General features: G+C 53.4%; 11 protein-coding genes across 11 annotated transcripts; 5 read left to right on the top strand and 6 right to left on the bottom strand.

Annotated features, from left to right (window-relative positions):
* Positions 1–461: 461 nt before the first annotated feature.
* CLAFUR5_07524 (N-acylethanolamine-hydrolyzing acid amidase) lies at positions 462–1,889 on the top strand (the record flags this gene model as incomplete). Its single annotated transcript, XM_047906672.1, has 2 exons — positions 462–1,302; positions 1,366–1,889. 2 exons carry the CDS (start codon positions 462–464, stop codon positions 1,887–1,889), a joined length of 1,365 nt encoding a protein of 454 aa, XP_047763399.1.
* A 334-nt stretch (positions 1,890–2,223) lies between these two features.
* On the top strand, positions 2,224–2,593 carry CLAFUR5_07523 (uncharacterized protein; the record flags this gene model as incomplete). Its single annotated transcript, XM_047906671.1, has 2 exons — positions 2,224–2,426; positions 2,473–2,593. Coding segments are annotated over 2 exons (324 nt in total), but the record flags the coding sequence as incomplete, so codon positions are not given.
* Positions 2,594–2,784: 191 nt separating this feature from the next.
* On the top strand, positions 2,785–4,119 carry CLAFUR5_07522 (FAD-dependent monooxygenase DEP4; the record flags this gene model as incomplete). The annotated part of the gene is made up of 4 exons (XM_047906670.1): positions 2,785–3,084; positions 3,109–3,287; positions 3,359–3,456; positions 3,491–4,119. The coding sequence occupies 4 exons, from the start codon at positions 2,785–2,787 to the stop codon at positions 4,117–4,119; spliced, it is 1,206 nt and encodes a 401-aa protein (XP_047763404.1).
* Positions 4,120–4,994: 875 nt separating this feature from the next.
* On the top strand, positions 4,995–5,432 carry CLAFUR5_07521 (Dimethylsulfonioproprionate lyase DddW; the record flags this gene model as incomplete). Its single annotated transcript, XM_047906669.1, has 1 exon — positions 4,995–5,432. One exon carries the CDS (start codon positions 4,995–4,997, stop codon positions 5,430–5,432), a length of 438 nt encoding a protein of 145 aa, XP_047763064.1.
* A 169-nt stretch (positions 5,433–5,601) lies between these two features.
* CLAFUR5_07520 (Structure-specific endonuclease subunit SLX1) lies at positions 5,602–6,943 on the bottom strand (the record flags this gene model as incomplete). Its single annotated transcript, XM_047906668.1, has 2 exons — positions 5,602–6,574; positions 6,708–6,943. The coding sequence occupies 2 exons, from the start codon at positions 6,941–6,943 to the stop codon at positions 5,602–5,604; spliced, it is 1,209 nt and encodes a 402-aa protein (XP_047763403.1).
* A 693-nt stretch (positions 6,944–7,636) lies between these two features.
* On the top strand, positions 7,637–13,420 carry CLAFUR5_07519 (Lid2 complex component lid2; the record flags this gene model as incomplete). The annotated part of the gene is made up of 2 exons (XM_047906667.1): positions 7,637–8,086; positions 8,147–13,420. The coding sequence occupies 2 exons, from the start codon at positions 7,637–7,639 to the stop codon at positions 13,418–13,420; spliced, it is 5,724 nt and encodes a 1,907-aa protein (XP_047762823.1).
* A 455-nt stretch (positions 13,421–13,875) lies between these two features.
* Positions 13,876–14,905, bottom strand: CLAFUR5_07518 (uncharacterized protein; the record flags this gene model as incomplete). The annotated part of the gene is made up of 3 exons (XM_047906666.1): positions 13,876–14,179; positions 14,252–14,382; positions 14,447–14,905. 3 exons carry the CDS (start codon positions 14,903–14,905, stop codon positions 13,876–13,878), a joined length of 894 nt encoding a protein of 297 aa, XP_047762824.1.
* Positions 14,906–16,604: 1,699 nt separating this feature from the next.
* CLAFUR5_07517 (uncharacterized protein) lies at positions 16,605–17,727 on the bottom strand (the record flags this gene model as incomplete). Its single annotated transcript, XM_047906665.1, has 3 exons — positions 16,605–16,828; positions 16,925–17,023; positions 17,424–17,727. The coding sequence occupies 3 exons, from the start codon at positions 17,725–17,727 to the stop codon at positions 16,605–16,607; spliced, it is 627 nt and encodes a 208-aa protein (XP_047762990.1).
* A 992-nt stretch (positions 17,728–18,719) lies between these two features.
* Positions 18,720–19,763, bottom strand: CLAFUR5_07516 (uncharacterized protein; the record flags this gene model as incomplete). The annotated part of the gene is made up of 1 exon (XM_047906664.1): positions 18,720–19,763. One exon carries the CDS (start codon positions 19,761–19,763, stop codon positions 18,720–18,722), a length of 1,044 nt encoding a protein of 347 aa, XP_047762822.1.
* Positions 19,764–20,569: 806 nt separating this feature from the next.
* Positions 20,570–21,427, bottom strand: CLAFUR5_07515 (uncharacterized protein; the record flags this gene model as incomplete). Its single annotated transcript, XM_047906663.1, has 1 exon — positions 20,570–21,427. The coding sequence occupies one exon, from the start codon at positions 21,425–21,427 to the stop codon at positions 20,570–20,572; it is 858 nt and encodes a 285-aa protein (XP_047762773.1).
* A 121-nt stretch (positions 21,428–21,548) lies between these two features.
* Positions 21,549–22,988, bottom strand: CLAFUR5_07514 (NADH-dependent flavin oxidoreductase iccG; the record flags this gene model as incomplete). The annotated part of the gene is made up of 1 exon (XM_047906662.1): positions 21,549–22,988. The coding sequence occupies one exon, from the start codon at positions 22,986–22,988 to the stop codon at positions 21,549–21,551; it is 1,440 nt and encodes a 479-aa protein (XP_047762774.1).
* Positions 22,989–23,482: the final 494 nt, after the last annotated feature.

Here is a 23,482-nt window from a genome sequence, read left to right as displayed (position 1 = left end):
AAGATGGCATGGCATGAGGCAAGTCGGGACGGCTTTGGACTCGAATCTCGAATCTGGTCCATCCTCGACGACTCGATAGTGAAAGAACACCCGTCACAGTCTTTTCTCGCGTCGACAGTTCATGTGTACATCGTTTCATGATACTCTCATCATCGTCAAGACGCGACTCGATGTCATATGTGCACGGACGGATACCGTTTCACAGCTTCCTGAATCCTGGCTTCAAGGTTGCTGCAAGAACATCGTCCTGCTTCAACATGGCCCATTCAGGCAGCAATACTCTAGGCCATACCGTCGTCAATTGACGAGCTGCAGCTGATGACACACGACTCGCGTATATCGTGACAGCGACAGGCTTTTTGCGGCCTAGCACTTGAGCAGTCTTCTTAGGCACCAAACTGGATAAGTATCAATTCCAATTCTTGCTGACCGCCGATCCTATCACTCCACAATCTCACAACATGCCACCAGCGACCCGCAGCCAGACTGTCCGTCAGACAGTTGCACACGGTTACTCCGCCTCACCCAGCAGGTTGACGGACCAGGAAAAGGCCGAGAACAATGTCCGCCTACGAGAACAGGCCAGTGGATATGCCAGCCGCGCGACATCGCAATCCTCCACTCGATCAGCCCGAAGCAAAGCACCGGACGAACCGCCTCGATTCGTGATCAACCTCTCACTCCCACCAGAGCAACGATATCTCGAAGTATGCGAAGCGTTCAAAGATCAGATACGAGGCCTGACACCACTCTCCGATGAGGTCGTGGGAGACATGGCATCCTGGCTACCACTAAAAGGGCTGCATCGAATGAACAGGACATTCCTAAGCGGCGTCCGTGATGGTGAAGAGAACCGAGAATTGAAGGGCATAAGCAAGGCGACTGGCGTGGACATGTATCTTCTGGTATGCTTCAACGTCCTTCTCGACCTCTTCATGGGATGTTCATCGGGAGGAGCAGCGATCTCAGATGGCAACGGGGGCTCCAAGATGGTACACTTCCGAACGCTGGACTGCGGCATGCCTTCACTCAGAAAGATCGTTGTACAGCTGGACTTCATACCAGAGACGGACGGCCCAACGATCGCTTCTTGCATCACATATGCAGGCTATGTCGGTATCCTGACCGGTGTCAGAAAGGACTTTAGCGTGAGCCTCAACTTCCGACCAAATCGGCTGGACAAGTATAAATTCTGGTCGGACACTAGATACTACTGGCATCTCGCGATGGTCTTGCTGGGCAGACGACGCAGCGTCTCAAGCGAGCTGCGAAGTCTTCTTCTACCCACCAAGATAAAGGCTAGTTGGTTCTCGAAGTCTGCTCAAACAGACAGCATATGGCAGTATTGAACATACATCAACGCAGTCGACACGATGACTGGTCGGAATGGATCAGCACTTACGACCACTGCCTGCTACCTTTGCTTCAGCGACGGGACCGAGACCACTGTCATCGAAAAAGACCGAGCTACAGCAGTCTTTCGCTCAAGCAACGACTTCATCGTCATTACCAACAACGACCTAGATCACGAAGATGAGAAAGTAGCGGAAGCTGCTCAACGCTTCGAAGATGAGCGATCACCCTTCGTCAGTGCACTGGCAGAAATTGTCGAAGAAGGAAAAGACCGACGACTCTGCGCTCATCACAACTACCACAACATGCGCAAGCAACAGGCCAAACACATTGCAGCTTCGGACGAGGACAGTCTGAGGCGAGTCCTCAACGTCGACGATATCGTGAAGATGGTGCAGCGATATCCCACCACCAACGAGACCACCCACTATGCCTGCGTAATGGACCCTACGCAAGGCGACATCAAGTGGTGTCGAAGATGGGTGAAGCCTGTGACTTCAAGGTGGATACGTGAGCACGCCAGCAACGACTACTGAAGTCGATTCATCAGGCTGAGAGCTTGCCCTCGCTCACAATCGTTCATACTATGCTACCCATAATCCAGCCCTGCGGTCGCCGCCTTTGCCGGGAATAGTGCACGTGCGGTTGTACCACAATGCGGGGTCTGTCTACGCTTATCGCGTGCCGCCAAATGGAGACCTCCAATGGTTGCAGATCTTGGTAGCAATCATGTTGAGCCGTATCAGAATCCTGAAGAAGTCCAGGTAGGTACCGGACCGGGGCTCTCCTGTTGTCTTCCACTACCGTGCACTTCATTCCGTCTATTCGTTAATTGACGAAGCCCTTCTTTGGGCCATTGCACCGTGAAGGCCACAAGGCGCAAAGCAACCATATTGGCAAAACGTCATAAACGAAAAGCATAAAATAGCAGACCTCATCGTCATTAAAGCCGGCATAGTCAAAAATGGCACATTCATCAACAAAGCTAATGATAACCAGGCATCGGTAAACTATGTGCAGCGAAGACCTACTGGGAGCTTGCGCCTGAGAGCCATGTCATTGTTTTGGAAGCTGTTGGTGCATTCCAGCATTAATAGGGTCATTTACTAACAACATCAGCGTGCAACTCTTGGTGGAGTCTGGGCTGAAGAAAACTTATACAAAGGCCTCAAGACCAACAATCTTTACGGCACATGAGTACTCCGACTTCCCCATGGACCCGAAAGTCTACAATGTGTGAGGAGGATGGCATATTCCGGGTGCTGCCATGTATCACTACCTCACGGACTATGCTACCCACTTTGATATCTTCAACAAGATCGAATTCTTGACGCAGGTCAACGAGATCGAGAAGCTCGACATGGCTGGGAATTACGGACGACTGGGGCCGCAGACCGGCAGAACAGGACGTATCGAAGTCGCAAGCTGATCATGTGTGACGGCCTTGCATCTAAACCCAACCCGGTGAACCTCACAGGCGCCGCGGACTTCGACAGGCCCGTCTTCAATTACGGGGAATTGCGAAAGAAGGGAGGAACACTCGCGAGTGACCCCAATGTCACCTCCGTGACGGTAGTTGGTGCAAGCAAGATTGGCTACGATGCAGTATACATGTTTGCCGGGCATGGCAAAAAGGTAGACTGGGTCATTTGCAAATCCGGTGGAGGAGCAGTGTGGAAGTCACCGCCTTGGATCAAGATGGGTCCGTGGACGGTGATGCTTGAGCACATTGTGTGTATGAGGTTCTTCACATAGTTCAGTCCTTGCATCTGGGGCGATTTTGACGGCTTTGGCTGGATACGAGCGTTTCTGGCAAGGACTAGAGTGGGTAGGTGGTTGACAGACAGCCTGTGGGAGAAGATTCGGGTGGATACGGTTGATGGTAATGGGTATAGGAAGGGGCAGAGTTTAAAGCACCTGGAGCCGTGGGAGAGGTATGTGCCAAAGCTCCTAGCTTATTCAATTTACCAGCTAATGTGATGTGATCTGTTCTGGACGGCGCGAGTCGGCATCTTGAACTACAACACCGACGTGCACGACCTCCTCCGTTCCGGCCAGGTCACGATCCATCACAACGACATTTCCCTATCGCAAGGCGGCAAGGTGAACTAAGACGACGGTACAACACGCCACACAGACGCCGTCGTCCAGATCACAGGCTGGCAACTCACACCCACAATCACATGGAAATCTGACGGCATCGACGCATCAATCGGCATCCCAAGCACGAACTACTCCCTCGAAAACCACAAATTCTGGAACGACCTCGATCAAAAAGCAGACTCCCATATCCTCCACCAATTCCCACGCCTAAAGACCCCACCCACCAAAAAGCTCCTCTTCACCCAACCCATCACCCCAATGCGCCTCTACCGCGGCGTCGCCCCACCCGGCCTCACAGCCTCCGGCGACCGCTCCCTCTGCTTCCTCAAAATGGTCCACTGCACCTCCAACCTCGTCCTCGCCGAAACCCAGGCTCTCTGGGCCTTCGCGTACCTCAACGACAAGCTGGACATCGAGGAGCAGAACGTCCACTGGGACACGGCACTTACGAGTAGGTTTGGGAAGTGGCGGTATCCGTGGGGGTTTTCGCAGTGGTATCCGGAGTTTGTGTATGATGCGGTTCCGTATGCGGATATGTTGTTGACGGATTTCGGGGTGAGGAGGTGGAGGGAGGTGTTTGAGGGGTATTCGGTGAGGGATTTGTGGGGGATTTGTGGGGAGTGGGTGGAGAGGCAGGGGGAGGGGGGAGTGAGTAGATTGTGACTAGTGAGTGGGATGTTCCTCGAAGGGAGCTCGTCAATGAGGAGCCTTCTTGGTACTTCCGCCATTGATTGTGTCTTTGTTCAGTAGCAGTCACGGCACGAGAGTCCACTGATGGGGTGGTCGTCTTACATTTCGGTCGAGGAGAAGCCGCCGAGGAGAATACTTCGAAAATATCCCAGTCGCTGGAATCTACACCATCATCAGCAGTGCTTCTCAACCCTGTGATGAGGAGATGCTCTCTTCGTTATGAACGTGCTTGGGGACGTTCTATGTTGCTTTTCGTCGATGTTGTGACTCAGTAATCTATGCTGCATCCGTGGAAGTGATTGCCGAGGCCGTGTCGTATGATCTTGACCGAGTTCACGTTTGAAAGCTTGGTACGAAGCATTGTTTCAATACTGTACAACAAGCTCGGCCACCGACGCGCCGAGAGTAAGCACGAATACCGAGAGATATAAGAAGAAGCCACACTATGAAATGCAGAGCACCAGAGAGCGAAATGAGCATGTTACCGTCGTCCCATGACTTTTACTCGCACACTACCTCAACACTAGCTGCCTGAGGCGACAAAACCCACATGCTCCAACGACCTGTGCCTGGAACGTGCAGTACTGTCCTAGCAATTGTACCGAATTGTACTGTGCTATGACAGTAGACTACAAGTATCGCCGCTCATCCCCGTATCGTATGTAGCATGATGCAATCGCCGCATCATGGGACAGGTTGGACAAATCTGGTGAAAATGTCCATGTCAGAGGAGGGATATTGACAAGCTTGCCACCATTCAAAGAACCTCTCGAATCTGGCGTTCGTGGCCAGACGAAGACCGAGATTGAGACTTGGCATTTCGGAAAGTCACAAGTTTAGAAGCAACAATGCCGCACTCTCCACCTACAAAGACATCCCCAGTCTTCATCCCGGCCTGCGCCATCAAGTCCCAACCCCTTGAGTCCTTCCCAAACACATCCAACGGCATCGTCAGTTGGAAGACTCCACTCTCCTCCGATCTCACGCCCTCAGACTCCCTTACAGCTGGAATCGCGACTTGCCCAGCAGACTCTGGCTACCTGGCCCATCACCGCCACGAGCAAGCGGAAATGTACCTAATCCTCAAGGGCGAAGGGCTTGTGAGAGTTGACGGGGACGAGAGAAGGGTAGAGAAAGGGGATGCAGTGTTCATACCCGGCAATGCTGAGCACGGGATCCGGAACGTCGGGCAAGGGGATTTGGAGTGGTTCTATTGCTTTGCGGCGGACAAGTTTGGGGATGTGGGTTATAGATTTTCTGGCTCTGTCGAGAAGGCGAAGCTGTGATGGTGATGGATCGTGAGAGGAGGATAACCTGGTGATTTTGGACGAAGAGAGGGCCTGCCTCTGCATCTTTCGCTGGAATACATCGCTCTGTGGGTATCGTAATTTCATGCCTGGGGTCGGCTCTCGTGTTCGCAATGGTACACGTGCACGACTGTAAGCCATCGCATCGTTAGAGGAGTTCAACCTCATCCGGATCGCTATCATCAATGACTGGCTCCGAGAACGTTGTGAATGGCTTTGGTCGCTTGAAAGCGGTATGGCCAGGACTTGGATCGCTTCTTATCCTCGGCGCCTCATCGTCGCTGCTCTCCGGCAGCTCGTGGAAGTGATCGTCCTCTTCGTCAAGCACCATGTCCAGCGGATCATCGTCTTCAGCAGAAGACTCATCGACGACAGATGCTGACTTCGCCACAGTGCCTTTCCTCGCTCGCTTCGGCTTGAACAGTGCTTTGACTTCTTTCTCGCCGCGCATCCTCAGTGTCAGCTCCTTGACGAGATCCACCCATTGCAGCTTAGTACCGCAGCTCGGGCAGTGTCCATGTGTGGGCACCATCGCGTCCTTGTAATTTGTAGTTTGGAGGAAGCGAATTGATAGACACTGAATGTGCGTAGTGGCGTTACATGCCGCGTCTGGGCATATCAAAGTTACCGCGCCCGAGGATGGAACCGCCTTGTTACAAACCGCGCAGTCGTGACTGGTTTCTCCAGAGAAAAGGACCTGGCTCTTCTCAAGTTGTGGCTTGAAGCTCGAGTAGCCAACATCCACAGCTTGAATCCCTACCGCAGTAGCAGGCAAAGCAGGATCATCCGCTTTTGGCGCAGTTGGCAGGCCTCGACTACTTTCATCCATAACAACGTCAATCCCAGTGCGCAGTCTCTCGACGCTCACACCAGGCAGCTTAGTCCAGACTCGATGCACATCCTCGGCATAGAACGTCAATTTTAGCGGCCACCTTTCAAAGCTGTTTGCTCTGAGCAGGAGATGCAGATTTGCCAGCCGATCCGTCAAAGACAGACGCGGTCGCGCTGAACGTTTCCGCACGCGGCCTGTCTTGGGTGATATGCGTGAAGTCATCTTGGTCTGCGTTATGCGATCGTCCGGTGCAATGTGGCGAGTCAAGTTTGGATTTTGCCATGCCCATCTACTCCGCGTCAGCATTAACGAATGACGAGAGAAGGTCTTTAGGAAGCATACTATCCCGAAAAAGCGCAGGCAACATATTTGAGCACCGATAAAGTCATGCTGTGAAGTGAGTGGTGCTGGAAGATACTTACTCGAACTGAAGAGCCGCAATCTTACTCGGAAAGCCCGTGACAAGACAAGTCATCTCCCACGGCCTGAGCGAGTCTTTCGACGTACGTTTCGCGCCTCCACCAGCATCTCCGTTGTGTTGTTTGAGACGTCGTGGTGGGTGCGGCGTGCTGCCAATGTACAAGGACGAATGCCTTGCGATGGACCTCAAGAGATAGCAGGCGTAGAGGGCTGGTATCGGCGCGATGCCCTTCTCCATGGCAGAAGGTCGCGTGATGAAGTGCTCGCTGCCGGTGGTGTTGTGGTTGATGGCGTGAGGGAGTCTCGACTTCCAAATGGCAGCAGGGATTGTGATTCGCTGCAACGACTACACCTCCCGGGACTCCACTTTTGGGTGTCTGTGCTTGCGGGATCTTGCACCTCGCCTCATGAGGGATGCAGGTCGACATGGCTTCATTGTGGCAGCCTTGTACAGTGTGATTGCTAGTCCTCGGCATACCAAGCGCATACAGCTGCGCTCCTGCCGCCGTCGTCAACAACTGTGACACGACATTCTGTGGTGCATAAAAGGAAATCCCTGGTTCCAAAGTCGGACTATGCCAAGCCAAGAGGCTCACGTCTGAAGGGATCCATCCCTCCACGCCATCGACATCGATTCGCTGTTCCTCGTGCCATCATCCGCCGACGGCTGACACCCGATCTCCTCGCACTCACCACACACCGCCGACAGAGAGACAGTCATCGACATCGACTGCCCGTGACAGTACACCGATATGCCACGTTAGACGACATCGAACGGCCTGGCCCGATACGCCGCCCTCATCGCATAACCTAGCGAATCGCACGCAGCAGGCAACGCTTGCACCACCAACAACGAACGACCACCCCTCACGCAGCCGACGACACATCGACAGGCTCGTTGCATGGGCCTCAGTGGCCACTCCCAACGACAATGGTGGTCCCTTCGAGCGTTGGAGGCACGCCTACCGTACCGCCCATGATGGCCGGCCCACGACCGTCGCCTGTCGCTGCATCATCCACACCATCGATTGCCATGCTACTTGCAGGGGCGAAACCACTCAAACCAGAGAAGATCACTGCTCCTGGTACGCTGAACGGTCCGCCATCAGGAAACAACCATGCGATACCTCTTAGTGCGAGGCGGGCGGAGCCGATGGATATCAATACTGTCGAGCGCAAAGGCCAGCGACCACGAAGTCCCGAGCGAACAACACCGCGCGTGCTGAACATCCCGCAAGCGCCGACCTTCAGACCGACCGAGGAGGAGTTTCGAGATCCTATGGAGTACATGCGGAAGATCGCACCCGAAGGCAGCAAGTACGGCATCGTGAAGGTCGTGCCGCCCGACAGCTGGAACCCAGACTTTGCCATCAACACAGAGGTATGTTCTTGATATCGGTAGAGGTTTGAATGCACGGTGACTGACGTGACATTGATGTAGCGTTTCCATTTCCGCACCCGACGTCAAGAGCTGAACTCGGTCGAAGGCGGCAACCGTGTCAACAACGACTATCTCGACCAGCTGGCCAAATTCCACAAGCAGAACGGCCATAACCTGAACCGTTTTCCCAGTGTTGACAAACGACCACTCGATCTTTATCGCCTGAAGAAGACAGTTGAACGCAAGGGAGGTTTCGAACAAGTCTGCAAAGGTAAGAGATGGGCAGAGGTTGGACGAGATCTGGGTTACAGCGGTAAAATCATGTCGTCTCTGTCGACGTCTCTTAAGAACAGTTATCAGAAGTGGCTGTTACCATACGAGGAGTATCTCAGAGTCGCAAAGCCAGGCGTCCATCAACAGTTGGAGATGATGAACGGCGGCCCATACACACCCTCACCAGGTCCTTCGCCGGCCAAGAAACAACCAGGAGCGTCACCAGAACTTCATGCGCCGGCGTTGCACGCATCTGCTGCTCTCCACGCCTCAGTCAATGGTCACAGCCCACAGCCGCCACCTCACCAACAGCAAGCCACACCGCAGCAGACGCCGATACAACAGCAGACACCGTTTCCGCAGCCACCGCCTCCACCTGCCAGCACCGGTGGTTTCACCCCAGTCAACGCTGGAGGCTTCACACCTGTTAATGCACCCGTGCCAACACCATCCTTTACTTCAGTCAACAGTGCCAATGGCTACAACCAGTCGAATAGTGCCACACCTCAACGCTCGCTCGATTCCACCCCAGTGCATGCCAACCAACAGGCGATCGCGCCTCACCCAAATGGCGTGGCAGCATTGAAGCGACAACACAGCGAGCTGACGCCTGAGGAAGTAGATATGATGAACAGGAGGAGTAAGCGCCTGCGCAAGGACGTACCAACTGTTGCGGGCAGCAACATGCATCACTCGCGCATGTCTGCAGCACGTATCGAGCAGCTCCGAGAGCGAGGCAACTACAAGCCAGGAGAGATATGCGAGTCGTGTGGCAAGCTGGACGAGCCACACAAGCGATTGCGGTGTGAGGGCTGCGACTGCGCCTACCACATGTACTGTTTGGAGCCCCCACTCAAGCAGCCTCCGGATTATGAGTGGCATTGTCCTCGATGCCTCGTTGGCACGAATGAGTTTGGCTTCGAAGAGGGTGATGTATACTCGTTGGCAGGCTTCCAGCGCAAGGCCACCGAGTTCAAGCATCATCACTTCAACACCATGCCTCGCCAGTTCAGTCCGTTCACAGAGAGCAAGCGTCACCTTGAAGAAGACGACGTGGAGCGAGAGTTCTGGCGGCTCGTTGAAGATCTTTCAGATTCGACGGAGGTAGAATACGGCGCTGACATCCACTCCACCACACACGGTAGCGGCTTCCCAACCATTGAGAAGCATCCTCGCGATCCGTACTCGACAGATCCGTGGAATCTGAACATCCTGCCGCTAGACAAGGAGTCGCTCTTCCGCCACATCAAGTCTGATGTCTCGGGCATGACTGTGCCTTGGCTTTATGTTGGCATGATCTTCTCCACATTCTGCTGGCACAATGAAGACCACTACACATATTCTGCCAACTACCAGCACTTTGGAGAGACCAAGACGTGGTACGGCATACCAGGCGAGGACTCCTACAAATTCGAGCAAGCATTGAAAGACGACATGCCAGAGCTGTTCGAGACTCAGCCAGACCTGCTATTTCAGCTCGTCACCCTCGCCAAGCCGGAGAAGCTGCGCAAAGCTGGAGTTCACGTCTATGCGACAGATCAGCACGCGGGACAATTCGTGATCACATTCCCCCGAGCGTACCATGCGGGTTTCAATCATGGCTTCAACTTCAACGAGGCAGTCAACTTCGCGCCAAGCGACTGGGAACCCTTCGGCGAGGAGGGTGTCAAGCGGCTCAGAGACTACAGGAAACAGCCCTGTTTCTCCCACGATGAGCTCTTGTTAACAGCCGCCACGCGCGACCACACCATTCGGACAGGCAAGTGGCTCGCGCCAGCCCTAGAGCGTATGCTTGAGGATGAGCTTTCCGCACGCCAGCATTTCTTCGTAGGTCCTACTCCAGAAGGCGGTGCCGCATCAGAAGAGCCATACACTGGACCTCGCTACGCACCAGCACCAGAAATCATCGATCCAACGACAGAAGAAGACGAGGTGATTTGCACATTCTGCAAAGCCTACTGCTACCTGTCGAGGTACCAATGTCAGAAGACTATGAAGTGGGTGTGCTTACTGCACGCCGGCCAATTCGAGTGCTGCGATGCACTAGAATCCGAACGATACTCTGGACAAGCTGGAGAGCACATCGTGTCCGTTCGCATGACCGATGATCAGCTCAAGAAGACTGTTGGCAAAGTCGTTGACAAGGCCAACATCCCGGAGACGTGGGCTGCAAAAGTAGATGCTGAGCTTGACGAAAATCCTCGCCCATCGTTAAAGCATCTGCGCACACTAATGACAGAAGGCGAGAAGATTCAATACGATCTACCGCAACTTCCGGATTTGCGACGCTTCGTGGAGCGGTGCAATGAGTGGGTCGAGGAGGCCACTAACTACATCACCCGCAAGCAGACCAACCGGCGCAAGAACGAGAAGGCGTGGCGTAAAGGAACGAAAGCTGCCGAACTCGAAGAACGTGACAAGGAGTTCCGTAAGGTGTCGAACATCAAGAATCTTCTCGAGTCTGCTGACAAGATTGGGTTCGACTGCGCCGAGATCACGATACTCCGTGATCGCGCCGACAGCATTGAGGCGTTCCAGAAGGATGCAAACGCCGCATTGCACAACATTCACGCCAGAACGACAGCCGACTTCGAGGAACTTGCGGAGCGCGGGCGTGAGTTCCATGTGGACATCCCTGAGATCGACAATCTCGACAGAGTTCTGAAGAGACTACGCTGGAATGACGAAGCCAAGGCCAAGCGTCCAAATCTCGAAAGTGGAAAGCAAGAGCAGACCTTGTCTGAGATTGAGAAGTTCATCCAGTCTGGTGTCGACATTGGCGTTCCTGACACAAACCCTGACATTGCATTCTTCCGGGAGCACAAAGCGCAGGGTGAGCTGTGGGAGCAAAAGGCGAAAGAGTTGATGGCTGTAGAGCAAGTTCACTATCAGCAGCTGGATGCAATTTCACGACAGGCGACGAGTTTGCCGGTCACCCCCGAAACCCTCGCTCAAGTCGATGCGATCCTCAAGAAGCAGCGCGAGATACAGGATAAGATTCTGTCACTGTTCGAGAGAAGCAAAGACCCAGAGTTCCGCAACCGACCACACTATCGAGAGGTGAAGGATGTCATGGACGCCCTAGACGAGCTACAAAGCAAGCCCAATGGAACAATCGATCTAGAGAAAGAGATGAAGCGACACGAAGATTGGATGAGGCGAGGAAAGAAGCTCTTTGGCAAGGCCAACGCCCCTCTCCACATCTTGCATCAACACATGCAGACCGTCGATAACAGGAACCAGGCTTGTTTTGACCTGACTGACAAACCTCGAGGTCCAATTGAGCCCTCTAGTAGAGCAGCAACACCGGAAGACGGCGCTGAGCCGCCACCGGAAGGAAGCAATTCTAGCAGAGATGTCTTCTGCATTTGCCGAAAGTCCGAAGCTGGCATGATGATAGAGTGCGAGTTGTGTCACGAGTGGTATCATGGCAAATGCTTGAAGATCGCGCGTGGCAAGGTGAAGGAGGATGATAAGTACACCTGCCCGATCTGCGACTGGCGTGTCAAGATTCCACGCGACGCTGCTCGCCCCAAGCTTGAGGAGCTGCAGTCTTGGCAGGACGAGCTTGAGACTCTTCCTTTCCAGCCAGAAGAAGAGAAGACGTTGGCCAGCATGTGCGATTATGGACAAGCTTTCCGCGACTTCGTCAGGACGTACCTCGATCCTGTTATGCCGCCCACCACCGACGACCTTCCTTACCTGCGCTTCTACTTGCGCAAGGTTGAAGGAGCGGACATTTTGCTGGCGCCCGAGACAAACTACTTCCGGCAGACACTTCATCGTTTAGCGCAGGTCACACCAAGTGCACCACCACTCGTCCAGGAGTCAGGCTCAACGCGGAAGCCGCGTCCAACCAAGCAACAGAAGCTTATGGCACAACTTGGAATCACGAACCCAGATGATCTGCCACAACAGTACAAGATCAAGCCTCACGTTGCGAAGCGCAAGATGTCTGAGGTCATGGGCCCAGGTGGACCTATGCCCTTGAAGCCAGCAGGCCACGAAAGTGCATCGCCGGTTGGGTCTGTCACACCTGGCTTCCCGCCGTCTTCGGCTGGATCGGCTCAGCCTTTCCCATCTGGCATCACTCCTGTGACTCAACCACAAGAACCGATAAGAAAGAAGCACTTGACAGCTTTGGCCGTCCAAGTCCTCGGTAAATTGGCTCGTTTCGATGTGGTAGATGACTTCCTGGCTGCCGAGCCACACGCAAATCGCGACAGGCTGCTCAAGATGAAGGCACTCTTAGAGCTGATTGAGATGGGTCAAGAGGATAGGAGCCTCCTGACTGATCTTGAGGCATTCAAGACAAAGGTCAATGCACTGCCAACGCCGGCCTCGCACACTCCTGGTCTTGGCTATGAGACGCCCCAAGAGCGCATGAACATGGTCTCCTCTGCCTTTGGTCAATCGCCAATGTTCTCGACTTCCAACGGCGAAGGGTCTTCTACATCGGCACCCCAGCAACCTCGACTTGGCTCTCCAGCAAACTTCACTGGCTACGCTCCGCCAGGCACTTCACCACCTCCTCCGCACTTTGGTAATCACATCTTCGACTCTGGCCCTGACAACATGTTTGGCTCGCCAGCAACGTCAGGCGTGGAGGAGAAATCAAAGGGCAGTGGCGTGACAAGTCCTCTGATGTCGGGTGCGATACCATCTGGCATGCCTTCGGGTATGTTTGACTCGCCGAAGCAACCGACAATCAGCAATCCACCAGATCAAAGCTTCACGACAACAGCGGGGATCAACAGTCCTGGTTTTGGGGGCAGTCAGCACAGCGTTGGTGCTAACATCGAAAGCGTCTTTGCGGACCTCGTTCATGATCAAGACGACGGCCTGCCCACCTTGGACGGCGCGAACGACAAGGGTTCCATGCCGGCTGAACCTGAAGCCAACGTACCCGCAACTGGCTTCGACAGCTCTACCTTGGAACTCCCCCACAGCGAGGCTGAGGTCAAGAAAGGTGTCGATATGAGTAATGCTGGATCTGAACCATCGACACAACCTCCACCAGCAGCGTCAGTGCAGACCACTGAGCAACCAGTGCGGACTTAGGCAGTCTTCACAGAACATTGGTGGTTCTAGCGTGCCTGCATCCTTACCTGCATGACTTTACATTAATGGCACTATAGCAATATTCTGGAGTTGAGGGCATGGTGTGGGAGGGAGCAAGAGCAATGAGTGGCGGACTATACCCGGGTGCTTTCGAATTCTGTTTGTCGGGAGGGCGGTGACTTTGCTTCGTTGAACATACTTTCATGACAATTCTTTGCACAGGGCGAAGGCTGACTGCGAGAACTGTACTCTGTCTGTATTGCATTCGATAGCGCGTCGATTGGGATGTGGAGTAATCGCTGAGGTTCACAGCTGTACGCAGATAGGAATATCTTGGAACGCAATGAACTATTATGAACTTCGGATCGTGCCACCGGTCCAATGAGCCATCCCTCTATATTTCTCACGTGATTCATTGTCATAGTCAACAAAAAAATCTACAAGAACTGCTCACCTCACCCACCATCATGATCCAGCTTGGTCGTCTTCTCATCCATAATCTGTTGCGCAATAGTCGCCGTATCCTGTCTCCGAGGCGGCCCGGGAATCCCATCCTCATCCTGCTTCTGTGCCGCTGTCTCACCTTCCGGCTTCTCGGCGAACAGATCTCGGATGGCGCCTTTGCCAGTGGCACGCTGGTAGATAGCGAATGTGGTGCCGAACTCGTGGCCTGAGCCGACTTGGATGGCTTTGAGGAGTTCGACGGCGAAGTTTTGGCAGTTGTTGCTGATAAGGTTGTAGGCGGGTCGTTTTGCTCGCCTGGATATATTTGTGAGACTTTTGTGGGGGGATGGTGCTGGGATGTAGTCCATGTTGGGAGGGAGAACTCACATGTTGTGGATCGTCATCCGACTGGCTTCGCCGAGCGCTTGATCGTTGAAGCGTGTCTTGCCTACTTCGTATAAGGTCCAGTCTTCTCGTTTGAGGGGTTCGTTGATGTATATGATGTCGAGATTTTCGTCCTGTATTCCGCGTTAGCCTCTTGCATTTTTGGTGGTCCAGCTTCTGATACTGGTTGAACCCTACCATCCAAAGCTGGTGAACATAGTCTCCCACAATCACAGCCCAATGCTGCGTTGGATCAGGGTACTTGCCAATTTTCTGCGAGATTTTGGCTCCGATAATTGTCTTCTCGGCAAACCACTTGCCCGTCGCCCCTGCTACGGGGTGCCACCCCAATTCTACAGTTCTTGGCTCCCCGACTACCAACGCTTCGCCTTGCGGCAGCACATCAGGTCTCGCGCCAAGACCCGCGGCCTTTTGCAATTCCAGCTTCGCATCACTGGCTTGATTCGCTGTCCAAGATTGGGCTTGCTTGAGGTAGGGCTTCATGAAGGTCATGGCTTTGTCCGTCATGGAGTCTTTCGCCTTGGCATCCTTTTTCTTCTCGTCATCATTGGGTACATCCTCAGGTGACAGCTCTCGGGTGGTACTTTCGTCGGGGGTCTTGTCTTTATCTTTCTTGAACTTCTTGAGGTAGTTCATGGCTAGATCTGGATCTGGATCTGGATCTGCTGTGGGGATCTGGCCTGGTACATTCAGCTGGAAGCGGGAAGGCACGAAGCTCCGGCCCCGAAGGCTTCCTTAGCGGGCTTTGACCTCACTTCCTCGTTCCTTCTACAACCAACAACATCCTTCAGTCGCCAGAGCCTGGAAGCCCGTCGTCTGTTGACGAACAGTCATCTCTGGTATCGCACCCTCCAACCGGGTATAGGAAGAGACGTTAGACTATGTATGCTCACACTATCCGGCCAATATTGAAAAGACGTTGCGGAACCGCTATTCTAGTCGGAAAGCTGGACTATGGTGTCTCCTGGATGGTATTGCTCATAGAAGATATGAAATACAGCTGTCCATGGACAAAAATCCCACCTCTGACTGATGCCTGTGCAGGGTCTAGCAACATGTCGCGCTGGATCTGTGCATCACCCCTTCTTCTCTTGGTGACCACTTGGACAACGAGATCAACATCTGCAAAGGCCTACAGACACGCTCACAAGCCCACGTTGACCGTGACGCTGTACGGCAGCTATCAAATACGTTTGACCTCAAAGCGCCAAATGGCCAGCACCGCTGCCTCGCGCACCCGCCTCCGCAGTAGACGGAGTCGGAATTCCATCGGCAAACTCCCAGTGCCAGTTCTGGAACTCACGCTGCGAGGACGTTCCCTCGCGCTTGGTCTCCTGCACAGCGAAAATCGTGTCATTTACGCACGTTAGCAACAGTCAGCCATGCGCAGAGCGTCAATGATTGACGCTGACGAGATAGTTCCCACAAATCAGAGCTGACCACATCACGTTTGGCATCCAAGGCGACAGCGTCTTTGGAACATACAAGAACTTGAGCTACGGAATAATAGCCTAAGAAAGGTCTTGGACGACCGCACAACCTGTACCTCTCGAAACTTGAGCCCGCCAAAAAATGAGGAGCGCCTGTGATTTTTAACTTTTGCTCTGCGATGCCAGGTGACGCTGGCCACAGGGAAGACATACAACCAGATATATACCGTGCGCTCGAGGTCATCCTCCGAGCCCTCCAGTCATATGAGGTTGATATCTGGAATGCTGGATGCATGGTAAATATAAAGTTTGGCTCTGAATTATCTAACGCATGTTATGTGCAGGTCTGGGATGTTCTCGAGGGCGAGCCTTTTTTTGCCGGCCACGATGCATAAGTGCATCTCTACAGAAGTCGAGCACATCTAGCAGAGATGATTGCGCTGTTGAGGCCGGATCCGCTGGACCTACTCGCCGAAGGGAGCGCAAGTAAGATGATCCGTGAGGCACAAGGCAAGGGGGTGTTTCGAGTCACCTATCCACTGCAGCAAACTAGCCCTACCGCTCTCCAGGAATGCGTCACGCAGATTTCTCACCACGGAAGGCGGCCTCTCTGGAGCACAGGGAGGCCTCGCTGATCGGATCGACGAAGAAGATGAAAGGATTCGACGAAGAATATAGAGTCTCTGCCCAGTGGAAGTCCGGATTGTCCTTGCCATTTCCAGTTTGTCGTCCTGCGACCACGTAGGCTTCGACCTCTCTTGATAGCGGCCCTGTCCGCCAACGAAATAGCAATCGCGAAGGTACTGGAAGCTTGTACCAGCAGTGTAAACACATACAACCGTCTGAGATCCTGCAGCTTTCTGGAATGGTGTGCTTGGACGAATCTTTTCTGCATGTTCCGTCCACTACACGGGTACCAGTGGAATCGCTACTCCCGCTGTCGGATTGGCAGCAAGCGTGTAACCTGTGCTGCCCTCTCCGAACCACAGACACGTGATAGGGTCCTGATTATCGGTTGGATCGTACTGGACGGCGGCACACCTACTCGTGTCGCAGGTCTCCGCGCAACCTTGTTGTGCGCTGTCACGGAACCGAATGCCATTACGCTCTTCTCTAGTCACGGGAGGGTCTGTGGTTAGGAAAAAGAATGTGTCAGTGCGAATCTACCAATCGATGCACGGAAGTGGTTGCTCAAGCAGACAGGCTGTACGAAGTGCTGACATACCGACGAGTTCTGCCGATGTACAGATACCAAATTCGCGGAAACTAGCTCTGATGGTATTTGCGAATGCCGCGCCGTTGGGGCATGGCCCAGTCGGTGAAGCTGTTGTGCTGGGCTGTTCAGAGACGATCGTTAGTCTAGAACAAATGTTGGGTGAGCATACGTGCCGTAGTTGAAGTCGTGGTACTAGTCGTGGTGCTCGAGGTGGTGCTTGACGTTGTCTGCAAGCAATCAGCATATGCTGGCCAGAGAGCTTGAGATGCCTTTGTGGACTGGCTAGCAAAATGTGCAAGCTTACTGTGCTCGTTGCTGTACTGGCAGTCTAACGAGTCAGTCATGCCCATGAAAAGGACGACATCGAGACTGATCTCAGAACTTACTGTGCTCGAACTCGTGCTCGTAGTCGCACTGGTACTGCTGCTACGCTTCGACGTAGCACAGCTCGTCTTTGGCTTCACTGTCTTGGTGTACTTGACAGTCTTCGTCGTCTGAATACAGCTACATCCAGTCTGAGCAAAAGCACAGCCGTTGTTTTTCAGTGACCAGAAGGCCTTTTCAGGTCCACCATATGCAGGCTGCTGTCCAGGCTCCGCAATTGCAACGTGTTTGTATCCATTTTTTGTAACAGTCACTGTGACGGTCACCGTTTTGGAAGGGAACTTCTTGGAGCAGTACTCCAATGCGGGAGCATATTTCGAGAGGGGAACAATCTTGCGGTACGGATCGCGTTCGCAGACTGAGCGGTGGGACGATATGGCTGCAGTGAGTTCGAGAGCGCTCAGCAGGAGGAGAATCAAGGAGTACATGCTGCGAATGTTGACAATGCTCAGGAAACGAATTGGTGCTGGCCTTGCCCACTTCTTAAAAAGGCAACGAAAGGAATATGTTTCTACGCCTCTGCCAGAAAGTGGAAGCCATGAATCTTTCACTTACTGATGTGGTCAAGACTCCAGATGTAAGGTTTCCAGAAGCCGGCTTCCAGCTTCTGAGCTGATACGCCACAACGCCCAATACGGTGGGAAAGGCTTGCTCTAGGTGACTTGGCACGTTTTGCGAGAGTACACTGCACGCTTGAGATAGCTGTCTTATGTCTTGTACATATTAATGTTGTTGACAGAGCAAAGTGCGAACGTTGACTCCACAGGTCCCAGGCAAGAGGTTGGCATGTCGGACAATTCATTGTTACTTGCGGTCTGTGGAACAATGGCAGACTATAGCCAAGTCTCTTGACGAATTTCCTGGGCCCTACGCACGTGCTACGATGCCGTGAAGCGTGATGACCGAAACGTGTCATTCGTCATGTCGTTGCTATAACCCTAGCTCTCCTGAAAGTGGCCTGTGCTCATCTGGTGCAGACACGTGGAAATCCTTCCGAGCACGCACCGCCCCGAGATGTCGGATTGATAATCTAGAAGCTTCACCGCGCAGTGGCAGAATATCAAAGCCAGTTGCAAAAAGTGCCCAGATCTTGGGCTGGATTGAAGTTGGACCAGACGTGATCGATCCAATATCGAGTTCGTCGAGTTCGAAGGCGAGTGGACCAGTGAGTGCATCTGCACAGCATTGTCGTACTCGCTGTACGGTCGAAGGGTGTTTTCCTCACCTCGTGTGAGCAAGGCGATCTGCTTTTAATTGACGATACGCTCACTCATCACACTCGATGAAATTCAGCTCACGTCGGCGTTCGAGAGTTGTGGAGGATATATTTTGACTGATCAAAGATTGGCATGTTGAGTGGAGATGCACGATAGCATTAAGAACCAGAATTACCTTCCGCAGCATCAACACGGGGTACATCTCACTGGAGCATCTTGTGGAAATGCTTCGCAACCCTCTCTGCGGCCTCGCTCACCGTCGACTCAACATCATAAAAGTCGAAATGCCCTCCCTCGGCCCACACAAGCTCCTTCTCCCCCTTCAAGGCCTCATAGACCTTCCTCGCCTGGTCTGGAAACGCAGCTCCTTCCGAATGCACAATGAGCGTAGGAGCCGTGACTTCTCCCGCCTGAGAGATAGGATCAAATTTGATCCATTTCTCCCGAGCCATAACCGCGAACGCATTCCTCCACGCTGCTACACCGCCACCACGAGACTTGTCCATGTAGTAATCTGCGGAGCTGACCGACGCGGCTGTCAAGTCAGTATTGTGATATGCGCGAATCGTCTCGATTTCGCCCGTGCTGTCGAATTTCTCCTGAGCCGCGCGACCAGCTGCGAGACGTTTGTCGATGCCTTCTTGGCCACCGAATAGCATGGTAGCCACGGAAGAGTCGGTGAAGAAGCCGGCTACTGTCGCCACGGCTTGGGCATGGGAGGCCTGCGCGGCGGCATATAGGACGTTGCCGCCTGAGGTACAGATGCCCAGAAGGCCTGCACCTGAGACATCAGGACGTTTGTTGAGATATGATACAGCTGCTGAAAGATCTTGACTCTTCGAAGCTGGGTCCTCGTATTGGCGTTTGTTGCCACTGCTTTCGCCATAATTGCGGTAGTCGATCGAAAGGGCGATGATGTCGTGTTTCCGGGCTAGCTGGCTGGCGTACGTTCCCCCTACCTGCTCTTTGACGGTGCTGAAAGGTCCGGCAATGGCGACTCCTGGGTAGCGTTTGGAGTTGTTGTGGTGTGGCGGGAGGTAGAGATGGGCCACAACATGGCCGTCGCCACTTGGAAAGCTGACTTTCTTTGGCTGGAGGCTTCCGTTGGTGTAGATGTCTTGCGCCATGCTGCGGAAGTAGCGATGAGGCTTGGTAGCGGGCAGATGTAGATGTTGATGCGATGGGCGTGTAAAGGATTGAGCTCGTCGGAGCACACAGAATGCGGTAGAAGCCCGGCTTATATTCATTGGCGATCTCTTCATCAAGTCCAAGGTCGCACAACGCCATACCCCATCATCAACTTCCAGTCTTGGCAGCGCCGTACGTTATAGTGGTTTCGAGCGCATTAGACTTTCTAGCTTTCCGACTCGGTACCAAAGCATCAGCACATCGGGATGTGATCGGCAGCTAGGTAACAGAAGCCGTCATAAGAAGAGCAAGCGTTGAGGCTGCCACAGCATACCAATGCGCCATACTCGGGGAGAAGAGCCAAACCCCGTCATGCCCGTCGTGATCAGTAATCGTGAAAAGGCAGCAACCAAGACATCATCTGTCAACATATCTGGAACCATAAGCTTTTGACGGAGTGGCCAGCCTCCGTAGCTCTAGCCTAACACAACGGGCCTTCGCTCAACTTCCAGACGCCAAGTACGTTCTCTGATGGAGCATCCGAAAAGTTATGCTAAGGCTGTATGTCGACATCGCTTTCGAGGTGAAAGGATCCGGCACTTGCAACATGCAGGATCAGCTACGAACGTTTCGCCATCGCAGGATCTCCCTTCGATCGTGCCTACATGCTGCTCTGCCGTACACGACACGCTTCGGCCAAGGCTACACTTTGACGCCTCTCACTACCACCAAAATGCAGCTGTGGAGACACGAGATATTCGAATCTTGGCTTTGCCGATGGCCTCGATCCCATCTGGGTTCCACGCCCTTGCCATCTTTGCAGTATAGCTCAATCTCTCATCATGCCCACACTGCTTTTCGGTTTCTTGAAATGGATCTTGCGACGGCGATGGGTGCCTGAACTTGTACTCGCCAAAGGCTTAATTTACTTCCGCCTGGCATACTTCCGATCACCTAGCATGGAGACTGTACTGGCTTGCTCTGCTTGATCCACCTCTTCTCGCTGGCACACTACCCTGGCAATCGTGGCTTCAAGGTCCCTGAAAACCGCCCTCCGCTCGTCGTCAGACATGCCTCCCATGAGATCGTGGAACCACGTGTGAATCTCCGTATCTTTCAACTGGAAAGTTCTCAAGCCTCTCAAGGCGAGCAGATTCGTTATACCGTCATCGCCCTCGAACACTCGGTGTAAATTCCCTACATCGGGACGATTCATCCAGGATCGCCAAAACGGAAGGAATTCCCAGTGGATCGTGAGGTTCTCCAAGCGTGGCAGGTCGTCTTTGCGAACTCTGGCGGTCCATATTTGATTGGACGAGTCAGAGTCATCAAACATGTTGACGGACTGGACATTTTCCCGAATAATGCTTGGTGCTGAGGATACGAACGTCTCGAGGTTTTTCAGGTCGGAGAAGTGCCAGACTGCTGTTCTGTAGAACGGCACAATTGCTTCGCTGTAGTACTGCTTGTCGACGAGTAGGCGTCTGTATGTCTCAAGTTCGCCTCGAATTGGTACATTTGGGAAGGGGCGTCTGTACTTCCAGCCTCCTGGGTGCACAAGTGCGCCGCGAATTGGTACATTTGGAGAGGGGCGTTTATGCTTCCAGCCTTCTCGGTGCACCTGGAGTTCAGTGCCTCGATAGGCGAGTTCATAAATGACCAGCCTGATCTCGGCGGGCAGATCGTAGAAGCTAGTCGCTGGCGGTATTCTGGCGTGCTGTAGCCGTACTTGCTGAAGCTGCCGTGCAAGGCGCTCCATGTCGATCACGTCGAGCGTGTTCATGTTGTCAATGTTGATGTTCCTCCAGATTCTGGTTGCGAGTGCGAGAAGGTAGTGATGCTACTGGTGGTCTGTTTCAACACCCCAGAATACTCAAAAGCTCAGTGGCTCGCCAGTTCATTCGTCAAGGCTGACCCGAGCTCGCGGCTCTCACCATCATGAGCCTCTGCAAGGACGCAAGCACAGACGCTTTCAGTCCACGCCACAGGTTATGAAAGAAGATAAACGGCAACGTAGCATTCGGATCGCTCATCATGCCATTCCCCAGTCTTCGCATGTTGTAGTAGAAGAATTGGATCGGCAGTCTCCCTCCAATGACCTTCGTGGGCACGAACTTCGTGAACCACAATCCTTGGATCTGATGCGAGATACCGATAGCAGTATCATCATCAACTTCAGGATTCAGCAAAGTTTTGCGCGGTAGCTCTGGCTCGAGAACAGCAGCACGACCTAACCCGACCATGTCGCAGACTCCACTCTCTATGGCATCAGCCATTCCTGTGCGGCTTCGGAACCCTCCGCTGAGTTGGATTGGAATTGGGGAGTTGAGGGCTTGGACTTTCTCTGCGAAGTCTGTGAAGAATGCTTCCCTTATCCTGGTGCTCTCTCTCTTTCTCGGCGCCGAGCTCATCGTCTTCTTGCCGAATGATGACTGTAGTCCGGAAGTCTTCTGCTCAGCATTTCCGCCGCTCAACTCAACGAAGTCCACCATGCCACAGTTGATCAGCCACTTCATCTGCTCTAGCGCCTCCTCTTGCTGCAGGCCCTCGCTCCCTGACATGTAATCCGCACTATTCAATTTCACCCCAAGGCAATACGGTGGCGGACACCTCGCTCTGATCTCCCTGACCAGCCTCTTCAGCAACGTCATCCGCTTCTCATAGCTCCCACCATACTCATCGGTCCTCCGATTCGTATGCGGTGACAAGAACTGCGAGACCAAGAACCCGTGCGCGCCATGGATCTGGCACCCCGCGAACCCAGCATCCCTCGCAACCACAGCGCCTCTCACGAAGTTCTCGACCGCTTGATCGATATCTTCGTGACTCATCTCCTTCGGCGTTCCAAGCACTTTGTCCAACGCCAACTTATCTAACCACCCATCGCCCAGCTTCACCGGCACACTACTGGGACAAAGCGGCGGCTCACCAGCCTCTCTATTCCCAGCTCCAGCGGGACTCATCCTCCCCGGATGCGCTAATTGCACGATACAAGGCGTCCCGTTCTTCTGAGCTATGCTTGCCCACTCCTTCCATGTATCTAATACCTGACCGAATGTACTACCAGGGTGAGTGCAGACATCACCAGCGATGCTGAAATACCGGATATCGACCTGCACCTGTCCGGTGATGAGTAGACCGTACTGCGATTCAGACCAGATTTTGTAGAGATTCTGGAACTTGGAGATTGGGGGTTCGAAGTTGGGGGGTTCGGCGAGAGTTTCTTGCATGGGGCATTTTACGAGGCGGTTGGGAAGGGTGAGACCACAAGGGAGGGTGAGGGGCTGGGAGAGGAGGTCGATGGCGGTTTTGGGTGGGGTGTTTGTGGTGTTCAGGTCGCCCATTGTGGTGGCTTCGTGGCTTATTTCTGTCGTGGCAATACTGTTCCAGGAGGGTCGTGGGTAGTACTGCTGGGCTGCCTGAGACTGTGGAGATGCGAGAAGTGCATAAAGGACGCCATCGTGTCAATATGCAAGGGCCAAGCTCTGGATCGTCGGTCGTGCCGGCTATTGCTGAGGTATAGACGGTTGATACGATGGCATCTCCGCGCTCGAGAGGATGAAATAGACTTTCGGTAGACTACGACGTCAGCCTCGACATCATTGGAAGGTCTGCCGGTGAGAAGAGGCACTTCGTCTTGTATTTTGTGGGGGAAGGCGTTTTATGTACCATGAACTAGGTTACAGGGTCGACGCAGGAAGCCTCCTAATCAATTGTGGCGCTAGATACGCGTGTCAGTTAGCCAAGAGCACTTCGCTGTCCAGGACAAAGATCACAAGACCAAGGTCCAGACGGTAACAGTATGGGAGCTTCTTAGCCTCGCGAATTGGGATTGAGG

Source organism: Fulvia fulva, chromosome 6, assembly GCF_020509005.1.
Source record: "Fulvia fulva chromosome 6, complete sequence".
NCBI classification, from domain to species: domain Eukaryota; kingdom Fungi; phylum Ascomycota; class Dothideomycetes; order Mycosphaerellales; family Mycosphaerellaceae; genus Fulvia; species Fulvia fulva.
The sequence above is the reverse complement of the archived record's forward strand: the minus strand, read 5'-3'. Positions and strand labels throughout refer to the sequence as shown.